This window comes from Phaenicophaeus curvirostris, chromosome 3 (genome assembly GCF_032191515.1).
Source record: "Phaenicophaeus curvirostris isolate KB17595 chromosome 3, BPBGC_Pcur_1.0, whole genome shotgun sequence".
NCBI lineage: Eukaryota > Metazoa > Chordata > Aves > Cuculiformes > Cuculidae > Phaenicophaeus > Phaenicophaeus curvirostris.
The window spans coordinates 59,757,997-59,780,471 of record NC_091394.1 but is presented as its reverse complement, the minus strand read 5'-3'; the positions used below and the strand labels follow the sequence as shown (position 1 = coordinate 59,780,471).

General features: G+C 41.5%; 1 protein-coding gene across 2 annotated transcripts; it reads right to left on the bottom strand.

The window, feature by feature from the left end:
* Positions 1-1,671: 1,671 nt before the first annotated feature.
* On the bottom strand, positions 1,672-22,084 carry UBXN2B (UBX domain protein 2B). Of its 2 annotated transcripts, XM_069854137.1 has the most exons (9): positions 21,949-22,084; positions 19,329-19,429; positions 12,387-12,458; positions 10,656-10,815; positions 10,030-10,107; positions 8,573-8,682; positions 7,908-8,045; positions 5,469-5,630; positions 1,672-3,319 (listed from the first exon to the last, which is right to left on the bottom strand). In XM_069854137.1, the coding sequence occupies exons 1-9, from the start codon at positions 22,066-22,068 to the stop codon at positions 3,157-3,159; spliced, it is 1,104 nt and encodes a 367-aa protein (XP_069710238.1). In that variant the 5' UTR covers positions 22,069-22,084; the 3' UTR covers positions 1,672-3,156. The 2 variants fall into 2 exon arrangements, with proteins under 2 accessions (XP_069710238.1, XP_069710239.1); XM_069854138.1 differs by lacking the exon at positions 12,387-12,458.
* Positions 22,085-22,475: the final 391 nt, after the last annotated feature.

Below are 22,475 nucleotides of genomic sequence, written 5' to 3'. Positions count from 1 at the left end.
TTACTGTCATCCAACTCCTTCCCAGGACTAGTGCTTTCCAGTCTTTTAAGCGTCTTTCACAGCTGGTTCCAGATATGTAACTTGCCATTTGGCTGTATTAAGGACCTAATTGAGCCAATTGCTACAGTTCACTAAATGTTCATCATAGTTGCTGCCTATTCTTGCTTAGCACTGCACTAATCTTCGGGGTTTCAAAGTTTGTTTTTAAATAAATGATGAGCAGCTAAATAGTACCAGTTCTACTTTTAATCTCTTAGGCATCCATTCCAGCTATAGCCTCACCATAGAAACACCACAAGCTCACTGCTTTTGGCAATGCCATGAATTCAATACTTGTTATTCCAGACTCTTGCTGCGCACTGTCCCATCTGCCTGCAGAACAGCACAGGCCTACACTGAGGCATGTCAAGTTTAATAAGTGCAAGCAAAGGGAAGGTACATCTCTCAGTCTATTCTCCCTGCACAGAATAATACAATTTAAATATCATGGGACCTTTAGATTCCTGTGTAGCTTCTTGCATTGAGCTACTAATAGCACCTCTGAATGCCTGCAAGCTCCTCCTTGGTTCATGTAATATTGGGCAGATTTTCAAAGAGCAAGAATAGTGTGAGATAACTGTTAATATATGCTAATTGTACATATGTGTCCAGTAGTCAGATTAAAGCAGAATGTTTACTAGCTTCTCAATGTGCAGCTGAAAAAAGAACACCCAAACTAACAAGCTTGATTGTGTTTATCTAGAATAAACGATTACAAAGACAGGGGTAGTGTCCAAAAAAAGCAAAAGTATTCAGCTCCAGAGAGATTTTCTTAAGAGAAAACATTGAGTTTTAGATTATTTGTCTCTTGTATGATAATGGATTTCTGGGAACAACAAACAGAGGCAAAGCCTGAGCCTTTTTAAGCTGCCTAGAAGAGCAAGCAACAGAATTATGACCTGTATTTCACGGAAGCTAAGAGGAATTCTCAAGAAGTTCAGCAACCTTGCTGTGAAGGAAAGATCATCATCCCTTACCAAGATCCTCCTCCCTTGTTTCAGTCTCCCTTCTCTCTTGTAGCCAGTCTTAACTGCACATCCACATAGGTTTGTACTCAAAGAACTGTTTCGGGCCAAAAATGCCAAGAACTAAGCTATAGCAATTAGAAATTAACGTTAATAAAAGGTATGACAAAATTATGAGATAGAAGACTATACACATTTTCAAGTGCTGGGATGCAGTGAAATATTAGAACACAAGCATTGATATATTTTCTTAGTGCTTGACAAAATACTAGCTATTGTGACCCCCAGTTATTGTCAGCTGCCACTGAACACTAAAACCTACCAGCTATTTGAAACAGAGATTGTGATAATATGCAGTTGTGCTTTTCGGCATAATAAGACAAAAAAAAAAACCCAAACCCCAACCATTTAGTTAACTACTGTCCTTTGTACATTAGTTTTTAATTAATAATGATCTTCATAATTAACAAGCAATGTAACTTTACCCCAAGATGGATACCACAACACTGACTTTGGCCTTGCACTTATACAGAGGAATGTCAGTTTATAAAATACATGTATGGTGAGTGTCCATTGCTTTCCATTTAGGTTCAAATATTTGGCACGCAACACAATCACCACTTCAACACAGCATAAATAAGGAAGAAAACAAGAAGTGTTGCCTGTAGTCTTTTTAGCTTAAAACTTTAATTACTTAGCATTTGAAATTAATTATGATTAAAATCATGCAGATATTCAGATTACAAAACAAAATACTTCAAATACATTTGCACGTTTAAAATTTACTCAAATATCTACTTTGAGGTAAAAACATAAGATTAATCAAATATACTGAGCAACAATTAGCCTAGCAAATATTCATATTTTCAGAATATTCAGTGTAAATAGTATTTTTAACACATATCGGTACAAGAGATCCAGTCCATTTACCCTCCTTCAAAGTGTGACCAACTTGTGATATAAAGCCACAAATACTATAAAACTGCATACTATGAAAGCACAGCAGCCATTTTGCCCACAACATAACGTTCCTACCTGTATACTGCAGTGTAGGGCCAAGTTCTCTGAAAAAATATATAATTTTAAAGATTAATGGGTTTACTTCCACAGCTTCCATACAAGTAGTAAAAGTCACACAACCAAATCCCCACTGAATATTACAAAATGCCTTTGGCCAAAATTCCAAATATAAAGACCTGACATTCAGGTCAAAAATACGTGATCAATAAATATGTCTTCTTTTATGCATACAAGTGACAGCATAAAAAACTTGTGTTTCTGCATCTTGGTGCTTTTTGTTTGGGGTTTTTTAAGTAACTGTTGTGAAGAATCAAGTAGCTGCAACACAGGGTTCAACTGTATATTTAGGTTCAAAGCGATCATGGGCCTACTCTCGAGAAATCTAAATCACAGCATTTCTCCAGATGACAGTGGTCTCTCCCATTTCTCTAACTTCACGAAGAAAAAAATTCACTTTTTTTGCACCACAAATAGAACAACTAGAATATGAATGAGAACAATCTATTACAGTCAGCAATAGCTGAAATTTACATCTTCTGAACCAATCCACTCATATCAGCAACGACACAGGGAAAATTACATAAAAAAATAGAATATAAATATACCACACCAAGAAACACTACCAACAGAACATACAAAAATTATACTAAGACATTAGTTATCTGTCAACATATTAAACATAACTCCTTAATATTAATACAGCTTGGAAAGTAAATATAATTTACAGGCTAAGTTTCCAAATGGCTGTTTATCAGTGCAGCATAAAACATTTCCATAGTGCAAATCTTACCAACTGTATGAAAGAAACCATCCCCTTCAGAAAAATGCTTCCCTCCCAACCCCTTCAAAACAATGAGGAGTCATAAAGTCGTATCTCATTACACATTTAGTACAAGATATGGTTTGAAACGTACCAACACAGCGAATCTTAACACTGAAAAAAAGCTTGAACAATGTTAAAAAATTTGAAAAAATGTTAGATATGCTATAGCTGGAAGACATGAAACCCAAAAATCTGATTTGTGGAAGAGGGGAAATAAAAAGACACTGATATTCCCTTTTTTTTTACCTGCTAGAAACATATTATATAACAATACAGCACGCTCCCTGTATTGTACCAACAACTATAAAATTACTTTAGTTGTTGAAGAATCACAGTGTTAAGTATATCTGCTTCTTGTAGTGTCAGGCTTTCATCTGTTAGCTCTTTATTTGGAAAGGTAGTCACAAGAACAAAATCAGTTGTTGCAAATGCTGGACGGGACTGGATAATGAAATCTCGAATATCCTTAATCCTGTGGAAAGGATACGGACATGAAAACTCTGTATGATTCCATTTTGACATATATCTCTGAACATTAAGATGATCAGAGAACACAAAACCTTGTAACAGATTAAACCATTTAATATGTGCTATTGATTTTACATTTCCATTTGATCCAGAAAACTAATGGTTGACGCTCAGGATTTTTTGCTTCTTGCATACAAAACCTCAAAAATTAGAATGAATGTTGCTTTTTTTCTCAAATAAAATGAAAAAAAATTTGTAACATAGAAGTATATCACAAACTGATACTTAACACAGGAAATCAAGAAATCTTAACATCAGCCCTCAGAAATTTCAGTATTAAATTCCTAAAAGGCTAAATTATTACTTGAAACTTAAAATATATGGCAACAGCAATGAGAAAGCAGAGGGGAATTAATGTACTTCTGTAGCAAGAGGATTCCCCTACTTTCACTTGGCATTAAACTTCTGAACAATAGTTCATAAAACAATCATGTCAACAGTATAACAAGAATCATATAGTTGCATGAGACACGGATGAAAAAGAAATAAGATTTTAGAGATAAAAACCCTAAAATTTGAGGTTTCTCTCCTAAGAGAGTAAGCTGTGAGTAAATGTATTTTAACTAATAAGTAGGCAGATGTACTGTAGCCAAACAAGCAGACTTCAACTTTCTACCTGTCTTCAAGGTTATGACAGAAGCAATGCACTTAAGCAGCTGATTTTGATCATACATACAGCAAGGATAACTAAAAAGATCCACATCCAATATAAAGTCAATAACGATTAAAATAGACTTCTGTCAGCACAGAAGCTTGTTTACAGATTTTACTGGGAAATTTACCACTTCTATCCTTTCATTCAGACAGAAGAAAACACATCACAGCTACAGAGCCTGACTGTTTATCACTTCTCCAGTAGTTGCTATGAAGAAAGGATCTAGGCAGTACTATCAATGTCTATTATCAGCTCTGCTAAAATACGAAAATTATTCCTGTATCTATTGGCATCTCAGCTCAAATTGCCTCACTGTGGTCTGTGTATCTTGTCAAGGGAAGAAAGCTGCACATGGATTCTAAACTTATTCTCTGCCAGAAGGAAAAAAGGAAATAGGTGAACTCTCCATATAAGAATATTCACATAGAATTGGCTCCATGTTAAGACCATCTCCAAGGTAGGATTCAAGACTGGTTTCAGCTGTGTTCCACCACAATGGTGCAGATTTCAGATCACAACTGGCTTAAACCCTGCTACTGTGGAGCATGGGTGGAACTACTACTCAAATATATGCCCTCTGCACAAAGTTCTCTCAGCCACGCAGTGCAAAGCAGAGCTTTGCAAAACCTGGCACTAACACAAGCTGTTAGGCAAATAAATGGGGTTGGCCAACACCGTTTGAGGCAATGCCCCAACAATGTCAATAAAACTGATGGCAAGCTGTAATCAGCAAAGTACTAACAGATCGAAAAAACCCAAGTTCTCACTCTGCCAGTGCAGAGGAGATGGTCACTCAAAACAAAACAAAGGTTGATTCTCAGCGTTACGTCTAGTCTACATGCCAGAATTGCAAACAATCATTTTATGCCCATATATAACCTTCTGCATATGGGTTGCAGTCTATACCTATAACTCAAGTCACGTTTAGTTACAGTCTCAAGTATAACAAGGTAGAGAGAAAGCTGGAGCTCTTGATTATGGGCCACAAGATTTCTCTGCCTGCAGTGTGGATTTTATTCCAATTGAGACTATACTCCACACCTTGCAATACGGTGCCTTCACAGCATCACCTGACTTGGCCACATGCTCCTTCCAGGAAGGGCCAGGTTTGGGGTGACTACATAGTAAGATTGTCCGGATTTCAGTTGCCCTGAGAACAGCTATAGTTGGTACAGTGTCCTTACAAATCACGGGACATAACTGGTCATAAAAGTTTGTGACTTTGCAGCTATCAAATATCTTGTGCTTCCAAGTACAGAATTCTGCTGTGACAGTCAATTTATCAGTACATCACTGTTCTGAAAATGACACAGAGCCGTAGCATTTCGGTGGAGCTGTATTTTCCCCTTTTTGATGTCTTGATGATATTCATTTAATGACAAAACACAAACTTATCAAAATAGCTATGGTTACCTGCATTGATGCAGAATCAATTTACCTGTGTGTTTGATTAAATCTTTGTATTAATCGGCTTCCATCTGCTAATCTAATTTGAATTTTAGTTGCTGGCATGGAATCATCAATCACAACTGGCGCATTAAGGAAACATTTTTCCTCCTCCTCTGGGGAAGAAGGTGTGCTGATTATTTCAGGTGTAAGGCTACAGGATAAAAAAGAAAAACCCAACAACAAAACAAATCAGATGTTACTAATGGACTCAAACCAAAACTGAAAAATGTCTTACTTGGCTTTTTCTTTAAATGTCTGCCATGTATAGCTAGTACAAATAAGCAATGAAAGTCTTCTCAAAGTTTTTCTAAGGGAGACACAAATGATGCTTTTGTAGTTTCTTGTCAATGACCGGAACATTTCATATTTATTTTTCTTACAACTGTGCATATTATTATATTTGCATGATTTTAAAAAGGTAATCAAGTAAAAACAAAACTATTTTTGTGTATGGTTGCAGAGCATGAAATGACAGCCTTTGATACTAAGATTTATATACTGTTACCTCCTGACTACATGAAAAAAAAAAGATCATGCACCATTATAGTGCACTAAACTAACCCAAACTGCTATAGTAACTGCTTTCAGGAGCACTGCTTTATGATTCTGGGCTTCCTTCACCCTTTTAGAGCACAAATGATATTAACAGATAACTAATATCACCACACAGTAAGCTTGGATTTTTTTTACATTCAGTATAAAAAGAATATAAATCTGAAAAGAGCTAATAATTTGGCTACTCCCTTCATCGCTTACATACCTGAGACTTCATAAGCTACCAAACCAAAAATGCCACACATCAGATGCACGCATTTTCTTATATACAGAACTTCCTCACTTTCCTAGCTGTTTTCTTTAATAATCTAAGCAAGTGCTCAGGTGAGGAAGTTACATGCAATTATTCACCATGTCACCCTTTGCAGAGCTTACCACCTTCTCAGTTTTACTGAGCACACTCCCTCATTTTATAAAGATGAAATATAGATTAAAACTAGTGAAGAATCAGTTATTCAATTAAGTTACTTGTAGAACCACACCAGTAATACCTTTTTAGGCAACTAAAAATATTACAGGAATAAATGCAATCACAAACAGAACTCTAGAAGTATTTATAATTCAACAGCTTATATAAAGTCAACTGAAAAAGATGCTATAACGCCAATAATTGTTACATAAAAAAGATGATGATTGGTAGAGTTGAGGTCACATTCCTGTTTACTCTTGCTGACCAATTTAGGCTGAACTGAGATTATACACTTTTGGACAAAATAGTCTGAAATGCTCAGGCACAGGAATGAATTTTGGTACACTGCGTCCTGGTCAACTGAATTTGTACCTTAGAGTTTTATGAGTATTGGCCTACCCTTGCACCAGGACAGCAAGTGAAACAGAACCAGGTCCAAGCCTTTCTCAATCATTAAATTTCATGTTTTTTACTACATATTGGAACTTTACACTGTAGTTGGAGATGCTAGTATAATTGGAGGAACTAGGGGCTCCAATCAGGAAGCCCCTTCTCTCCTACAATCCAGGCTTTGCAGAGTTAATTCTTCAAGGGCATAAATTTTCTCTGGTTGTTTGCTTTTAAAAAAACAGCTCCTACTACAGATTTTTGCAGCATCATTAGAAGTTTTAATCAAAGCCTAGTAAAAGTTGAGAGATTTTGATACAACTTATTGCTCATTTATATTGGATAGAATTTAAAATAGTTAGTTTAACAAATGATTTCTCTTTCTTAAAGCTAAAAAACTTGCCTTGTATAACTTACAGTGAAAGACCATTTACAAGGCTGTATTTCAGGATAGTACTGCTGCTTTATTCCCCCCAAAAATACGGGAGTTGCTCCCATACAAAAATACTTTCCATACGCATAAGGTCAACCATATTGCAGCTATACCACCCCCTATTCTCTCTGTGCAGATGCAAGCAGTAAAAGGTAACATCTACTAAGCCAGAGCAGAGTCTTACTGGCCAGTCTCCCATTATAACTAAGTTGTGCCCATTCCTCAGTAAATGGGAAACAATTTATTTGTGTCTGCTTCCCTCTACCCAGAGATTTTCTCATTAATTTTGTACAGCTTACGACTTCCTTTGCTCCTGATTTAAGCTCAGCTGAAGTTAAAAAAAAAACAAACAGACAAAATCATATGCAAGAACAAGCAGAGAAAAATCTCATAGTCACAACAAAGCACAAAGCATCCAGTTAATTGTATGACCCATTCCAACGTAAGACTAGGACTTAATTATTTTAAGATTATAAATAAATATTCATGATTACTGGCAACTCTGAAATCAGTGCTGAGATGTGTGGCAAAGACTAACTTAATAGTCATCTGATTAGTTTCTACAACAGTCTCTTAATTGATTAAATACTGCTTTTGAAATAGTATAGAAACAAACTCAGAACAGAAAACTCAGAGTTTTTTACCTTCCAAGTTTTTGGCCTTCGCCACTGAAAGCTTTGAATCGCAGTCTAGGCTTCACATATTCCTGTTCTTGGTGGTCTTCCATATCCAAATTAACCTGACCACCATGAACAAGTCGCTGTAGTTCTACAGGAATTTCCCTTAATTACAAAAATAAAAGTTTCCTGATTACATTTTGAACTGCAATACAAAATTACACAAAAACTTTACACAGTACAATATGACATGCTACTATTTGTAAGTTTACTTTGTAAGCCACAGACATCCAGTTGGTTTACGAATTGATTTCATTATAAAGGAAGGAAAACCATCAGGGAGCTGACAGCCAAAACCTAGAACATACTGACAGGCAAAACCTAGAATGCACTAACAAACCATTAGATACTAAAAGGTGTCTGCAACAAGTTGGTTGGACTCGATGATCTCAGAGGTCTTTTCCAACCTGATGATTCTATGAAGTAACATTCAGAGTTAAACCACCAGAAAGACCCTAAGTGTTCCAAATTTTTCAATGTTCCATGCATCTGAGGACAAATTCAGAGTATGTTTCATGGTTGCAGGCAGAGAAGAAGCCTGGAGCTTTTAATAATTATAACCCTGTGGAGAAAGCATTTTTCTTAATTTCACTTGAAAGATATACCTCAAAAAAGCTGCCATTTTAACTCACCCTCTTTTAACAGACTCAAGAAACTGAGCATTTGTTGGGTCTGAATAGGATCTCAACTCGCCATCATCTAAACTAAAGCCATTCCTCCACAGTTTCAGCAAAATTTGAACCTATGAAGCAAAAACAGTGAAATAAAAAAAATAAAGTGAAGATAGACAAATAAGGTATTTCAATTCTATACAATTAGTTATGCAGTTTATCTATACTAAACAGATTTTGTAGCAGATTGCAAATAATGCAAATGACAAAAGAAGAATAGAGCACTGCACTGTAACTACCATCGTTAGAGTTGTTTGAATAAATGGGAATAATAGTTATAGACTACTTCAAGACCACGTTTACACTTGCAGAAAAAGAATCTCTTAATTTTCTGTCTATGACACAAGAGATGATACAGTGATTGTGTAGTGATTTTCACAATGTTCCAATTACTTTCAAAACCAGTAAACATTTCTTGTTGATAAATTAAGAAATAAAACCATAAAATCACAGATTACTGCTGGTTCATCAGTTACAGTGAAAAGTAGTCTATCCTCAAATTATTACATGCTGAACACCAATAAAGCTGATACTAGCTCCAGTCAGTTGAAATGCTGAAAATCCCGGAAACCAGACTCCTTTGCTACCTTCTTATTTTGCTGCACGCCTGTATGCCCAGCCAGAGCCCTTCACCTTCAGAGCCTGCACCTCTCTTCCCTGCAACTGCCTTTCAGTCCAGCACAACTAGGCTTCCCTAGCTGGTAAAACTAACCTTTCCTCAGAAAAGTATGCCTGTCCGCAGCAACCCCACTGCAACAGCCTTCTGGCTATTATTTAGAGGGCATAAGGATTCCTTTATGAGGGTAGAAGGAAGCAGCTCCTGGTGTGACAAGATAGCATCCTTCCAGCCTTAACCACATTCTTTGTCCTTACTGATTTCTTTGTCTTGTTTCTAAATAGGCTTAACATTTGCTCTAATCGTTCGCACAAATAGCAAAGTGTACAGAGCTTTGTTTTTCCCCACCCTCTCCCTCACTTCCAGCTTTTTAAGTGAGAGGAAGGAAAGGCTGGACAATTTTGAAAAGGCCTCCAACTTGCTGCTTCCCCATTCCTAGAATACATTCATGCCCTCCCTCCAGTTTGGGACTGGCTACTTTGCAAGCAGATTAAAATGTTAGCATAGCTAAGAGAATGCTGAACAACAGCTGGAGGAAAGTAACTGAAAAGAAGGTCTGTCAAGAATTCCAAAATAAGTATATAAATATATAAAAGAGTTCTATAATGGAGGCCTGAGGGGTATCCAATGAACATTGTCCTCCGTGGACACACTCACATTAATGATTTCTACTTAAAACATATCCAACATTTAGATCTTAGTTTTTCCTCATAAACATAGTTACAGTAATACTGGCATTTCAAGCTGTAAATACAATTAACCAGACATCTGTTGCTTCCCCACTATCCAGAATTTTACTTACATCTTGATTTTCTCCATATATGTATTCAGAGTGCTTTTGTGATGAGTCACCCAATCTATACCCACCACCAGAAAATGACTGGAAAAAAAAGGTAGAAAAGATTATTGAAATAAATACCTGAGACACTTTATTAAAATTCTTACCTAAGTGCAAATAAAGGCATTGGCAAGCCTGGTTCTGGGATATAAAGCATTGTACATTTTCTAAGTGGAAAACTATATCTAGTAACCATAATCAGGCTAAGCAGGTTTTACGTGATGCATTTGAGTTTCTAATGTGCACGCTTTTTCAAACATTAGTAATTAAACAGATAAGATAATTTGATTGTGATGTAACTGCAGTGCCTTGGTTTAGGGTTTGTTTGGGGTTTTTAAAATAAATTTTAATTAAAAGCAAAGCAAATAATTCCAGCTCAGGTTGATTTCCAATGATTTCCCCTGAAACTGTGTGGGGATTCCCTGCACTTTATTTTCAAGAGCAAGCTAACTGAGCACAGATAGTAACAGCTCCATTGATCAAATCTTCTGCTATTCATGAACCACAAAAAGGTGTATTTGCTTTCATATGGTTAGACGAGTTTCAGAGAGCTAACATAAACTGAGATCACCATATCTTTTAACTTTTACCTTAGCTTTACTGAAATCACCAGATGTTCTTGAGGATTCATCTAACGGGACAGCCCCATGTTCTTTCGCTTCCTTGAAGAGTTCAGCAACAATTTTACTGGGATTATTAGATGCCCCAGAAATCTGCAATCCTCTATATTCCGAGTCACCTGAATAAAATCTTTAGAATAGTGATGTTCATAAGCAACAAATCTTTAAACGACAAGTATAATTTTCTTCTTCCCATAAAAAGAGAAAAAAAAAATGAACAAAAAGCTAAATTTGGCAAGAAACCTCTTCATTCTGATCACAGTAACGTTTCACTTGGTTCCCAGACATCCAAGCTGCACTACTCCAACAAAGCATTTCACTAACAAAACTACCAAGGTGCTTTCTGGAACAGAGCCCAGACATTAGGGGTCAAGGCCATGTGTTTAAGTGAATGCAGTCCTCATGCAGCCATGGCTCTATACACCTTCTCTTATGTGGATGCCGCCTGCTCACAGAAAGACAAAATTCCTCGGGGATGTCCTGTGCATGGGACTATGCCTGTGCTGGTTAGAATAGAGATTTAGAACCAACACTGCCTTTACAGAACAAGTGTAAAACTGTCATTGGAAAACCTGAACAGTGCCACAATCTGATCTTTTACACTGAGGATATTGTATACATCCATTCCTGCCAATATCAGAAATTGCAAGTTTTTAATAAATTTAATTAACCTTTCAAAGTATTTTAAAATCTGCAGAAACTGCTAAGAAAGCTAATTCGTGCTTTTTTTTTCCTTCAACGCAGCCCCATTTCTACCATTTGAAGATAAGAGGTTCAACTGCAAATAATTCCATTCCAAACTGTATATGCTTGAGTATGAAGATCAAGATATTCCTTGAGAATTATCTTGAGGAAAGCACTACGAATCTCTAAATGCCAATGGAATAGATGCTGTAAAAAATCCATATATAAATATTAAACCTGGTAAACTTGAGAATGTTTTGTCTATGATTACAAGAAGCGTAAATAACTAATAAGTACTTTCTGCTTTACTTAACTTTTTCACTTAACCACTTGGGGCAAGGCAAATCAGTTAATCCCTGTGAAACTGTCTTTCAGGCATCATTGTCTTCACAATGATGTTGATTCTACCATGTTTTCCAGTTACCCAAACCCTAGCAGTGAGCATGAAGCTGTTGTACTATCATACTGCTTTTATTAAGTCACATAACTGGCAATCCCTTAGGAGCATCTCTCATTTCTACAGAAACCTGTATTTGTTTTCCCAACTGCAATTCATATAGAAAATCTTCAGTTATTAGATTTAAAGGAATTATCGCGGTAAGGTAGTAAAATGAATTCTCATCAGAGCTTGTATTCAAGAAGAAAGGAAGCACTCAAATATTTAAGTGATGGATACACAGAACAATTCAGGATACTGTGAGAAGGCAAAAAAGCTTTTGAGTCCGAGTGTAAGTCACAACCCTTTCATACACAGTCACATATTAGGACATACACAGGTCCTGCATGACTACAGCCAAATTCTGCTAAGTATAGTTTTACTACAGCAGTATATGGATAACACTCTAATAAGCCACTATTCACTGTCTGTAACTACTGGTAGCTCTAGCTGGTAGCTCTTTACAGGACAGACTTAGCTTTCACATTTTGAAAAACAAGGAGGAGCAAACTGTGAAAATCATTAAAAAACTCAATTACTTTCACAACTGTAAAATGACTTTTTTTTTGTTTTAAAAATACCTTTGGTTTTCTTTGTCATCGCTCATGCTTCTCTCCGGTTTTCTCAACCTTCTAAGAGAATCAATTTTAAGACTGCCAAGAGAATAAAAGAAAATGTTTGACGGTGACTGGTACATAAACTTCACTAAGCCCCTCATATCTTACTTCTGAAACTACTTATTTTTCAAAAACTAGGAATATCAGATTGTAGGGGTTGGGTGTTTTTCTCACCATTCTTTTTTGGACAAAGCACATAGCCATGGACACTTCTCAGTGAATAAGCAGGAAAGGGCACAGGTCTGGCAGAGGCATTTTGCAGTAACAGTTGGACTAGATGATCATTGTAGGTCTCTTCCAACTGAACTAGTCTCTTCTAGTCTATTCTAACACAGGTTATGCAGAATTCTGCTTTATGCCACTGGTAGTCCCATAAATAACACAAGTAATACACAAGCTCAACAGCTGTTTCAGAACCCAACTTACTGGAATTAAATACCCTTCAAATTCTTTCTGCATTTTAGCCGTTTTTGTCAAGAGTAAGTTGCCTAGTGAAATCAACATCACTTTCTTTCTGCTTCTTCGGCAGCATCTAGCAGCAGGACGGTGAGTTCTGTGGTGGGGCGGACGTTTTGAGGCGGTGGGAGCTTCCCGGAGCCGGGAAAATCCCAGAAAAATAAAAAACCCAGGCGGGGGTCCTGACAGCCCCACACGCCGGTCCCGCGCGGTGCCTGACGGGAGGGGGCGGTCCCGGCAGCTACCGCGGGAGATTTAAACTGCGCCCCTGGGAGCACCGCGACCTGGAGCACGGCGAAGAGGAGCGTGGCAAAGAGGTGCGGGGCAGTTTGAGCGGCAGTTCGAGCAGGCAGGGCGCAGAGAGGACCTAGAGACTAGAGAGAAGACACTGAAGACCATGGTGGCCACCCGTCAGAAGGTTAAAGCTGCTCCGTGTGCTGCAGCAGGCAGGGTGGATGCTGCCACCCAGACGGAGCCACAGTGGGTGCATGCAGCTACCCAGACCCTGGGCTGCAGGCAGTGCCCCCCTCCCACACCGGCTCGTGCCTCTGGTCCTGGCCCCACTTGTGAAAGCTGCGCTCGAGTGGGGGAACTCCTTCACATGGTGAAGGAGCTAAGAGAGGAGGTGAAGAGACTGAGGACCATCAGGGAGTGTGAGAGGGAGATTGACCAGTGGAGCAGGGCCCTCTCACAAACTCAGCAGCCTGCTGGGGCTGGAGTGTCCGAACATCATCCACCTGCAAACTGCAGGGTTGGGGGAACAAGAGATGGGGAATGGCAGCAAGTTCCTGCCAGAGGAAGGAAACCTACTCCCCTCACTCATACAGCAAAGCCCCAGATCCCCCTGGCGAACAAGTACCAGGTGCTGCAGGTGGAATCCAGCCCTGAGGATGAGGATGGTGGCTCCCACAGCCTAGAATCCTTCCCTAGGCTGCACCATTCTCAGAGAAAGATAAAAACATCCTCCATCAAGAAGAAGAGGAGGGTGATTGTTGTAGGGGACTCCCTCCTAAAAGGAATGGAGGGACCCATTTGCAGACCGGACCCGCTCCACAGAGAGGTCTGCTGCTTACCGGGTGCATCAGGGAAGGAGGTGGCTAGAAAACTTCCTTCCCTGGTTCACGAAACAGACTACTATCCTTTGATAGTGGTCCAAACTGGTAATGATGACCTAACAAACAAAAAAGCCAAAGCCATCAAGAATGGCTTCAGGGCAATTGGGAAAGTGATGGAGGGCTCTGGGGCACAAGTAGTATTCTGCTCCATCCCAATGCTAAATAGAGAGGAGGGGGAAGCCAGGATGAAGAATTCGATTAATACCTGGCTCCGAGCCTGGTGCGAGGAGAGGGGCTTTGGCTTTTTTGATCATGGGGGGGCTCACGCACCCCCAGGCTTTCTCGCTAAGGGCGGGACACATGGGTCTCCTGGGGGGGCTAAAGCCCTTGCCAGAAACCTAGCCAAGCTCATAAATCGAGCTTTAAACTAGATGTGAAGGGGGAGGGGGTTGAGCCCAGGCTAGACAGGAACGAGCCTGGATGTGGGGAATTGTTGATTGGGAGAGGGTGCGCGGGCGAGGACCACCAGTACCTCACCGCACAAAAAGTGGGGGAGAACACACCTCGGGGTGTTAAGGGAGATGCAGGCACTCTGGTGTCAACTACTCCAGTTACCAGGCAGTTGGGAACGAACCCTGTTCCCTCTAGGAGGGCTGAAGGCTCGGCAGCTCAGCTGAAGTGCATTTACACCAATGCACGCAGCATGGGAAATAAGAAGGAAGAGCTGGAAGCTGTCATAGGGCAAGGGGCCTATGATGTCGTTGCCATCACGGAAACGTGGTGGGACGACTCATATAACTGGAGTACGGCTATGATGGGGTATAAGCTTTTCAGACGGGACAGGAAGGGTAGGAGAGGAGGTGGGGTAGCCCTCTTTGTAAGGGAGGACTTGGACATCACTGAGATGGATTGTGGAGATGAGGAGGTTGAGTGCCTGTGGGTCAAAATCAGAGGAGCCCACCAGAAGGGAGATTTTGTGATGGGAGTCTGTTACAGACCACCCAACCAAGGAGAAGCAGCTGATGAGCTCTTCTATAAACAGCTGCGGTCGATCTCTAGATCGATGCCTCTCGTTCTGGTGGGAGACTTCAATCTGCCTGATATCTGCTGGGTGTACAACACAGCAGAAAGGAAGCAGTCTAGGAGGTTCCTGGAGTGCGTGGGAGATAACTTCCTTGCACAGTTGGTGAATGAACCAACCAGGGAAGGTGCCCTCCTGGACCTCCTGTTGGTGAACAGAGAAGGCCTTGTAGGGGATGTGGCGGTAGGTGGACGCCTAGGACTAAGCGATCATGAGATTATAAAATTTTCTGTTCTAGGTGAAGTGAAGAGGGTGGTTAGCAAGACCGTAACATTAAATTTCCAGAGGGCAGACTTTGATCTCTTCAGCAGGCTGGTTGGTGAAGTCTCATGGGAGACAGTACTCAAGGGCAAGGGAGCCCAGGAGGGCTGGGAGCTCTTCAAAGGGGTGGTCCTAGCAGCTCAGGAGATAGCCATCCCTGTGGTCCGGAAAAAAAGCCGGCAGGGGAGAAAGCCAGCTTGGTTGAATAGAGAGATCTTGAGGGATATCAAGAAGAAAAGAAATGTTTATGGCCTCTGGAAGAAGGGACAGGCCTCTTGGGTGGACTACAGGAGGGAAGTGAGATTGTGTAGGGAAAAAATCAGAAGGGCTAAGGCTCAGCTAGAAATTGGATTGGCCAAGTCAGTGAAAGATAACAAAAAATCTTTCTACAAATATATAAATAATAAAAGGCGGACTAGGGAGACCATACAGTCCCTATTGGACACAGAAGGGACAACAGTAACAGGGGATGAGGAAAAGGCTGAGGTACTTAATGCCTTCTTTGCCTCAGTCTTTAGTCGTAAGGAGGATCGTTCCGTCTGTGTACAAACCCAGGAGCTAGAGGAGCATAATGAGGCTCCCGTGATCCAAGAGGAGGTGGTCAGAGCCTTGCTAGCCCGACTGGACAGTCACAAGTCTATGGGGCCGGACGGGATTCACCCTAGGGTACTGAAGGAGCTGGCGGATGTGCTGGCCAAACCCCTTTCCATCATCTTCCAACAGTCCTGGAAGACTGGGGAAGTCCCACTGGACTGGAGGCTGGCTGATGTTGTGCCCATCTACAAAAAGGGCCGCAGGGAGGACCCAGGAAACTACAGGCCTGTCAGTCTGACCTCAGTGCCAGGGAAAGTCATGGAACAGGTGATCTTGAGTGCTATCATGAAGCACATGCAAGAGAACCGGGTGATCAGGCCCAGTCAACATGGGTTCACAAAAGGCAGGTCTTGCCAGACTAACCTGATCGCCTTCTATGACAAAGTGACCCGGCTACTGGATGAGGGAAAGGCTGTGGATGTGGTCTTCCTGGACTTCAGCAAAGCCTTTGACACAGTTTCTCACAGCGTTCTGCTTGAGAAACTGTCAGCCTCTGGGCTGGACAGGCGCACACTCTCCTGGGTGGAAAACTGGTTGGATGGCCGGGCCCAGAGAGTGGTGGTAAATGGTGTGAAATCCAGCTGGAGGCCAGTGACAAGTGGGGTTCCCCAGGGCTCAGTGCTGGGTCCAGCCCTGTTCAATGTCTTCATCAATGACCTGGATGAAGGCATCGAGTGCACCCTGAGCAAGTTTGCGGACGACACTAAGCTGGGTGGAAGTGTCGATCTGCTGGAGGGTCGGGAGGCTCTGCAAAGGGATCTGAACAGGCTGGACCGCTGGGCAGAGTCCAATGGCATGAGGTTTAACAAGGCCAAATGCCGGGTCCTGCACTTGGGGCACAACAACCCTATGCAGTGCTACAGACTGGGAGAAGTCTGTCTAGAAAGCTGCCTGGAGGAGAGGGACCTGGGTGTGTTGGTTGACAGCCGACTGAATATGAGCCAGCAGTGTGCCCAGGTGGCCAAGAAGGCCAATGGCATCTTGGCTTGTATCAGAAACGGCGTGACCAGCAGGTCCAGGGAGGTTATCCTCCCTCTGTACTCGGCACTGGTGAGACCGCTCCTCGAATACTGTGTTCAGTTCTGGGCCCCTCACCACAAGAAGGATGTTGAGGCTCTGGAGAGAGTCCAGAGAAGAGCAACAAAGCTGGTGAAAGGGCTGGAGAACAGGCCTTATGAGGAGCGGCTGAGAGAGCTGGGGTTGTTTAGCCTGGAGAAGAGGAGGCTGAGGGGAGACCTCATTGCTCTCTACAACTACCTGAAAGGACGTTGTAGAGAGGAGGGTGCTGGCCTCTTCTCCCAAGTGACAGGGGACAGGACAAGAGGGAATGGCTTCAAGCTCCGCCAGGGGAGGTTTAGGCTAGACGTTAGGAAAAAATTCTTTACAGAAAGGGTCATTGGGCACTGGAACAGGCTGCCCAGGGAGGTGGTTGAGTCACCTTCCCTGGAGGTGTTTAAGGCACGGGTGGACGAGGTGCTGAGGGATATGGTTTAGTGTTTGGTAGGAACGGTTGGACTCGGTGATCCGGTGGGTCTCTTCCAACCTGGTTATTCTGTGATTCTTTGGAGTCCTTGTCTATGACGATCCTGAAAAACTAAGAAGTAGTAGTTCTCTCTCCTATTTTACACAATTTTAAAAATGCATTGAATAGCAACATCACAAACACATTCAAAAGATGATTAAAATGCAGGATCAGCTTCTGTTTTATGATTGGAAGAGACTGAAAAGCTACCACAGGACAAGCTAGAGTTCTTAGCCTGCCAGGAAAAGCTGAACAGATATACGCTTTTATCCTGCAGTACTTGATGATAAATTTCATTAATGCAAGATATATATGAAGTAGCCAGCTACTATCGGATAAGAACATACAATCTGCTACATGAGTAATGGCAGATCACTAAGTCAGAGTTATGCAGTTTATCTGCATAGCGGAGCAGGCCATTGCTTTTTTAATAACAGTGTTGATAAAACAACGTAATTCTACATCCCAGCATCTGCTTCTTATTACTTGCTCAGAAAAAAAATGCATTCTTATGGATTTGGGCCGCAGGCACTAGAAACCCTTTTTGCCTTCTATTTCTTTCTTTGTTGCATTGTAGGTTTTGGGGGACTTGTATTTTTTGTGCCAATAATCTTAAGTTCCTTAAAGGAGCTTACACAACGTGACAGCATATATAACACGGTGCTCATTCCAGCAGGGCCCACAGATATTCTTCTATACCTGCAACTGTGGAAGGCAAGCCAAGTAGATGACTTCAAAAGCAGCACCGTGTTTCCTTGCAGTTAATATATTGATCATCTGAGAGCAAAATAGTCTACTAAAAGAAAAACCTCATTTTGGATACCAAGCAAATAGCAACCATCCCTTCTTTCTCAGACAGATTCCACTATGACTGCCAATAAAGAACAACTGTTTGCCAACACTTATCACACTGAAGTATTTGAGATACTGTACTGCAGCTTTTCCTTCAGTTGGGAGTGGGAAGTTGTAACTTCATGATATGTATTGGTAAATGGAGCCATTTGCTTTATTTCTTTAAAAACTGTGTTCTATATAGCTGATTAACCAACTTTGGTGGTTTCACCCAAACAAACAAAAATCTCACAAAAGACCCTACTATTTTCTAAGTGTCACAAACTGCAATAAATGCCTCTTTCTGAAGATCTGCATTTGCAGATGCGCTTGAAGCATGGCTCTAGTGACTAAGATCATTTCTGCTGCTTAACCTCCTTTAAAACAGAGATCCATATTGGCAGCAGTGGCTGAAAGACAAGCCAAAGGCTTGATATGGCATCACTGACAATAATGATGTAACGACTTCTCTTTAAAACAATTTAAATGAAAATTAATTAAAAACTGGCAAGATGTCTTTATAAAAAATTTAAAACTACATTGAATTCAAATGCTACAGGAACTGCAAACACTGCAGGCCAGCAATAGCTGGATTTGTATATAGATTCATGTCTTTCCTTCCACCTGCCAAACCCAGACAAATTCATTAAGAAGCCCTTCTTATTTCTCTCACCTCACAGGAGACTACTAATAAACCTACCAATAATTTTTCAAATGAATATTTGTCTCATCAGGTACTTACACAAGTAACACACTCAAAACAGCTCAATTGCCAAGTTTCACACAAACTACTGATTTGCTGAATTTTGAAGAAGCAAAACACTGCAGTATTTTTCTTGCACAGTAAATTACCAAATTCTGCTTGTGTAAAGAAAGCACAACTCGGCATTTCACTTTCAGCACCTTAATCTTATTTTATCTGAAATAAGTTTAAAGTGCTTTGGAATATCATGTAGCACAAAGGCTCCTAAATAAATTAATTTAAATAGTATTTTGAACTGCTTTAGATCACATTTCGTAGAAGGAGGAAGATCAAGTAAGACAAAGTTTTGGGAGCTAATACAGAACCCACTCAACACATTTCTTAAGTACAAAGTACGTCTCACCTCTGTGGTACTTTTGTGCTACTGATCTTTGTAGTTGTTGGTTTGTCATGGCACAATGACTGCCTTTTAGCTTCATCTTCATATAACTCTGCCAAGGCCAACTGTTGGAAACAGAACTCTTTAGAAATCTGTACTCTAGAACTACATATGGAACAGAAATAAGACAAAAACTAATGCAAAATGTGCACATCACCAGAAAATTATAAATATTAACATGAGAAACCCCAACTACTTCTCTAAATTCAACTTCCTTTCTATTTTATTAAAAAAACCCAACTAGCTACATTCAGCCTGCATTAGATTCAGAATCACAAGAGTATATATACACATGCTTATTATATACATCAGTTCATTAATGTTAACAAATCGAAATACAATTGCAACGTATCCCCCTTATAAGAACTGGATGCAAATAATACATTTTCAAGCATTTTACACAGACATGGAAAAAATGTAACTAAAATAAGCCTTGCTGGCTTGAAATGAAGACATCATTGCAAATAATAAAAAAAAAAAAGAAAGAAAAGTTTTTCCCCAAAGGTTCCCCAAATGCTGCCATACCCCTTCTAAGTTCAGTTTTAGGGAACTGTTTGAGGCACACCTAACGTCATTTTTTAGCAATCTTACTTTTGTCCTGCATAATAAATACTTTGCCAAATCATCCTTAATGTTGTCCTGAAACCATTTTGTTCACACTATGCAAGTGATGTTAACATTTTATCATACACACCAGAACAGATACTAGACTACAGTTTCATTACAGTTTTATGTTGAAGGAATGCACAAAATAAAATGAAGCATCATCCATCCTTCAAAACACACTGCTATGAACACAGGATACTAATCCTGCATTATTGTGAGGTATTTGCTGCAAGAGAAAAATATGAGCTGAGGAATTATACCCATTAAGAAAATTAAACTGAGTAATAAAACAGCTCAATAAAACCACTGAAGACCTTCTTTCTATCTGAGGGTATAAGCAAATATCTTTCAGATAAGTAAAGTTGACGGGGTAAGTCATAGACAAGAAGTCAATAAATGAACACTTAAAAGGAACAGGCAAAGAGCTACCCTGTACCATCCCTAATCCAAAAGCTGAGAAAGCATAAAAGTGCACAGTCAGGCTTCTGTTCTTGCCTCATACTGTATCTCTTATGGTCATTACAAACCAGGTACTGAGCTAGATGGATAGATTGATGGTCAGCTACTCTGACCCAGGAGGGTACTTTTTGTTTTTTAACGTTTTATCAATAATCATCTACCCAAAATGCCTGCCTGCTTCAGCTGACCTATTGAAGACCTTGTGAACCAAAAGTATTAACACAGACCTTATTACTGTTACATATTGTAGCAAAGAGAAGACTGAGGGGAGGACCTCAGAACAGTTCACTGCTTCCTGACAATGGAAGCAGGAGCTGATCTCTTCTCTCTGGTGACCAATGGTACAATCCAAAGCAACGGTAGGAAAGTATGCCGGGGAGGTTTAGGTCGGGTATTAGGAAAAGGTTCTTCACCACCTTCCAGTGGTGGAGCACTGGAACAGGCTCCCCAGGGAAGCAGTAAAGGCATCAAGCCGAACAATATTTAGGAAGCATTTGGATAATGCCCTCAGTCACATGGTGTGAATGTTAGGATTGTCCTATGTAGGGACGGGAGTCGGGCTTGACAATCCTTGTGGGTCCCTTCCAACTTAGATCATTCAGTGATTCTGTGAGACACGACTCTGCTTGCGTCTCCAGGGCCAGAACTTGTGTTGAGACTGGTACATGGTTACATTGCACCACTTTCCCCCAAAGGGCACCAAGACATTTTTCACCTAGATACTCCTGCCTGTCACCTCTGCTCCAGCCGATGAAGTTTGTTTGATTGTGTCCTCCATAGAGCCAAGACTGGTTCAGGTCATTCTGCAATTCTGTGAAAGTTAATCTCAACAAGATCCTATGAGAATCCCAAACCGTAACCAAGGAAAAGTATAATCATCTTTCTCCATTAGTTGTGAACAATTAGGTTCGTAGAATCACCAGGTTGGAAAAAACCTCTGAGATCATCGAGTCCAACCATACGATTTAAACCATACGATTAAATACAATAGAACAGGGGCAGTTTCAGTTACTAACACTTCCACCTGTTTTCCAACCAACTTGCTGCTAAAAACACAGTTTCAAAGCCACGCACAAGAGCTAAAAGCGTTTGCATTAAACATTTATGTACCAAAGCTGAGTTACACTTGGGATCCCGCTCTATCAAAACTTTCCCCGTGTAAACCCGGGGAAGAATCTCGCCCTCAGTCTCTCACCACATCTGGGGAGACCTGCGGCTTCACGGGGGCAGGGACACCCCCGCCACACAGCCAGGAGCTGCAAAAGCACCTCAATTTCGGCGAAAACGCGGCGTCTGGAGAGCCCTTCCCACTCCTAGGAGACCACCCACCGCCTCCTAAAGCGCCCGGTCCTCTTCCAGAGGCTCCTTGCCCTCCCAGCCTTAAAAAGGGGCGGCAAAAAGGGAAAGAAAAGCCGACAGCAGCCTCTGCTCAGAGTCCCGGTCCCACCCAGCTAAGCGGGGCGCCCCCGCGGTGGGACGGGGAGGGGGGGGGAACACACGCCCAGCTCCACCCACTCACCTGCAAATCCCTCGCGCTGGGCGGGCGGCCGCTACTCCGGGGCTGCCGATCCCTCCGGACGCCGCCCGCCGCGCTCGGCTCCCCTTCCTGCGCCCCGGGACCGGCCCCGCCGTCCGCCATCTTCCGGGGCGGTGCGCGCGCGCGGGCGGGCGGGGGGCGGGGCCGCGGAGCGGTGGCTGCGCCCACCGGGGGGCGTGTCCACAGGCGCCGCGGGGTAGTGGGCGGGGCCTAGACGGCGGGGCCACGCCCACCGAGGGTGTTTCCATGGAGACGGCGGGTACACGGTTGGCGCCGAGGGGGCCGGACGCTGTCCGTGTGTCTGTGTGAACTCAGCCTTCCTCGCCCCAGGGAGGGTGGTAGAACCGTGGAATCACTGATGCCGAAAATGCCGGCAAATAAACTCTCCAAAACCCGTTTTGGGGTTTTAGAAAGCAATCAGCCTGGGCAGCCCGAGGGACTGATCTCCATCAATCCCGTGCGACGGGACAAAAGCTGGTTACAGAATATGCTTCCCACTTACATGCATA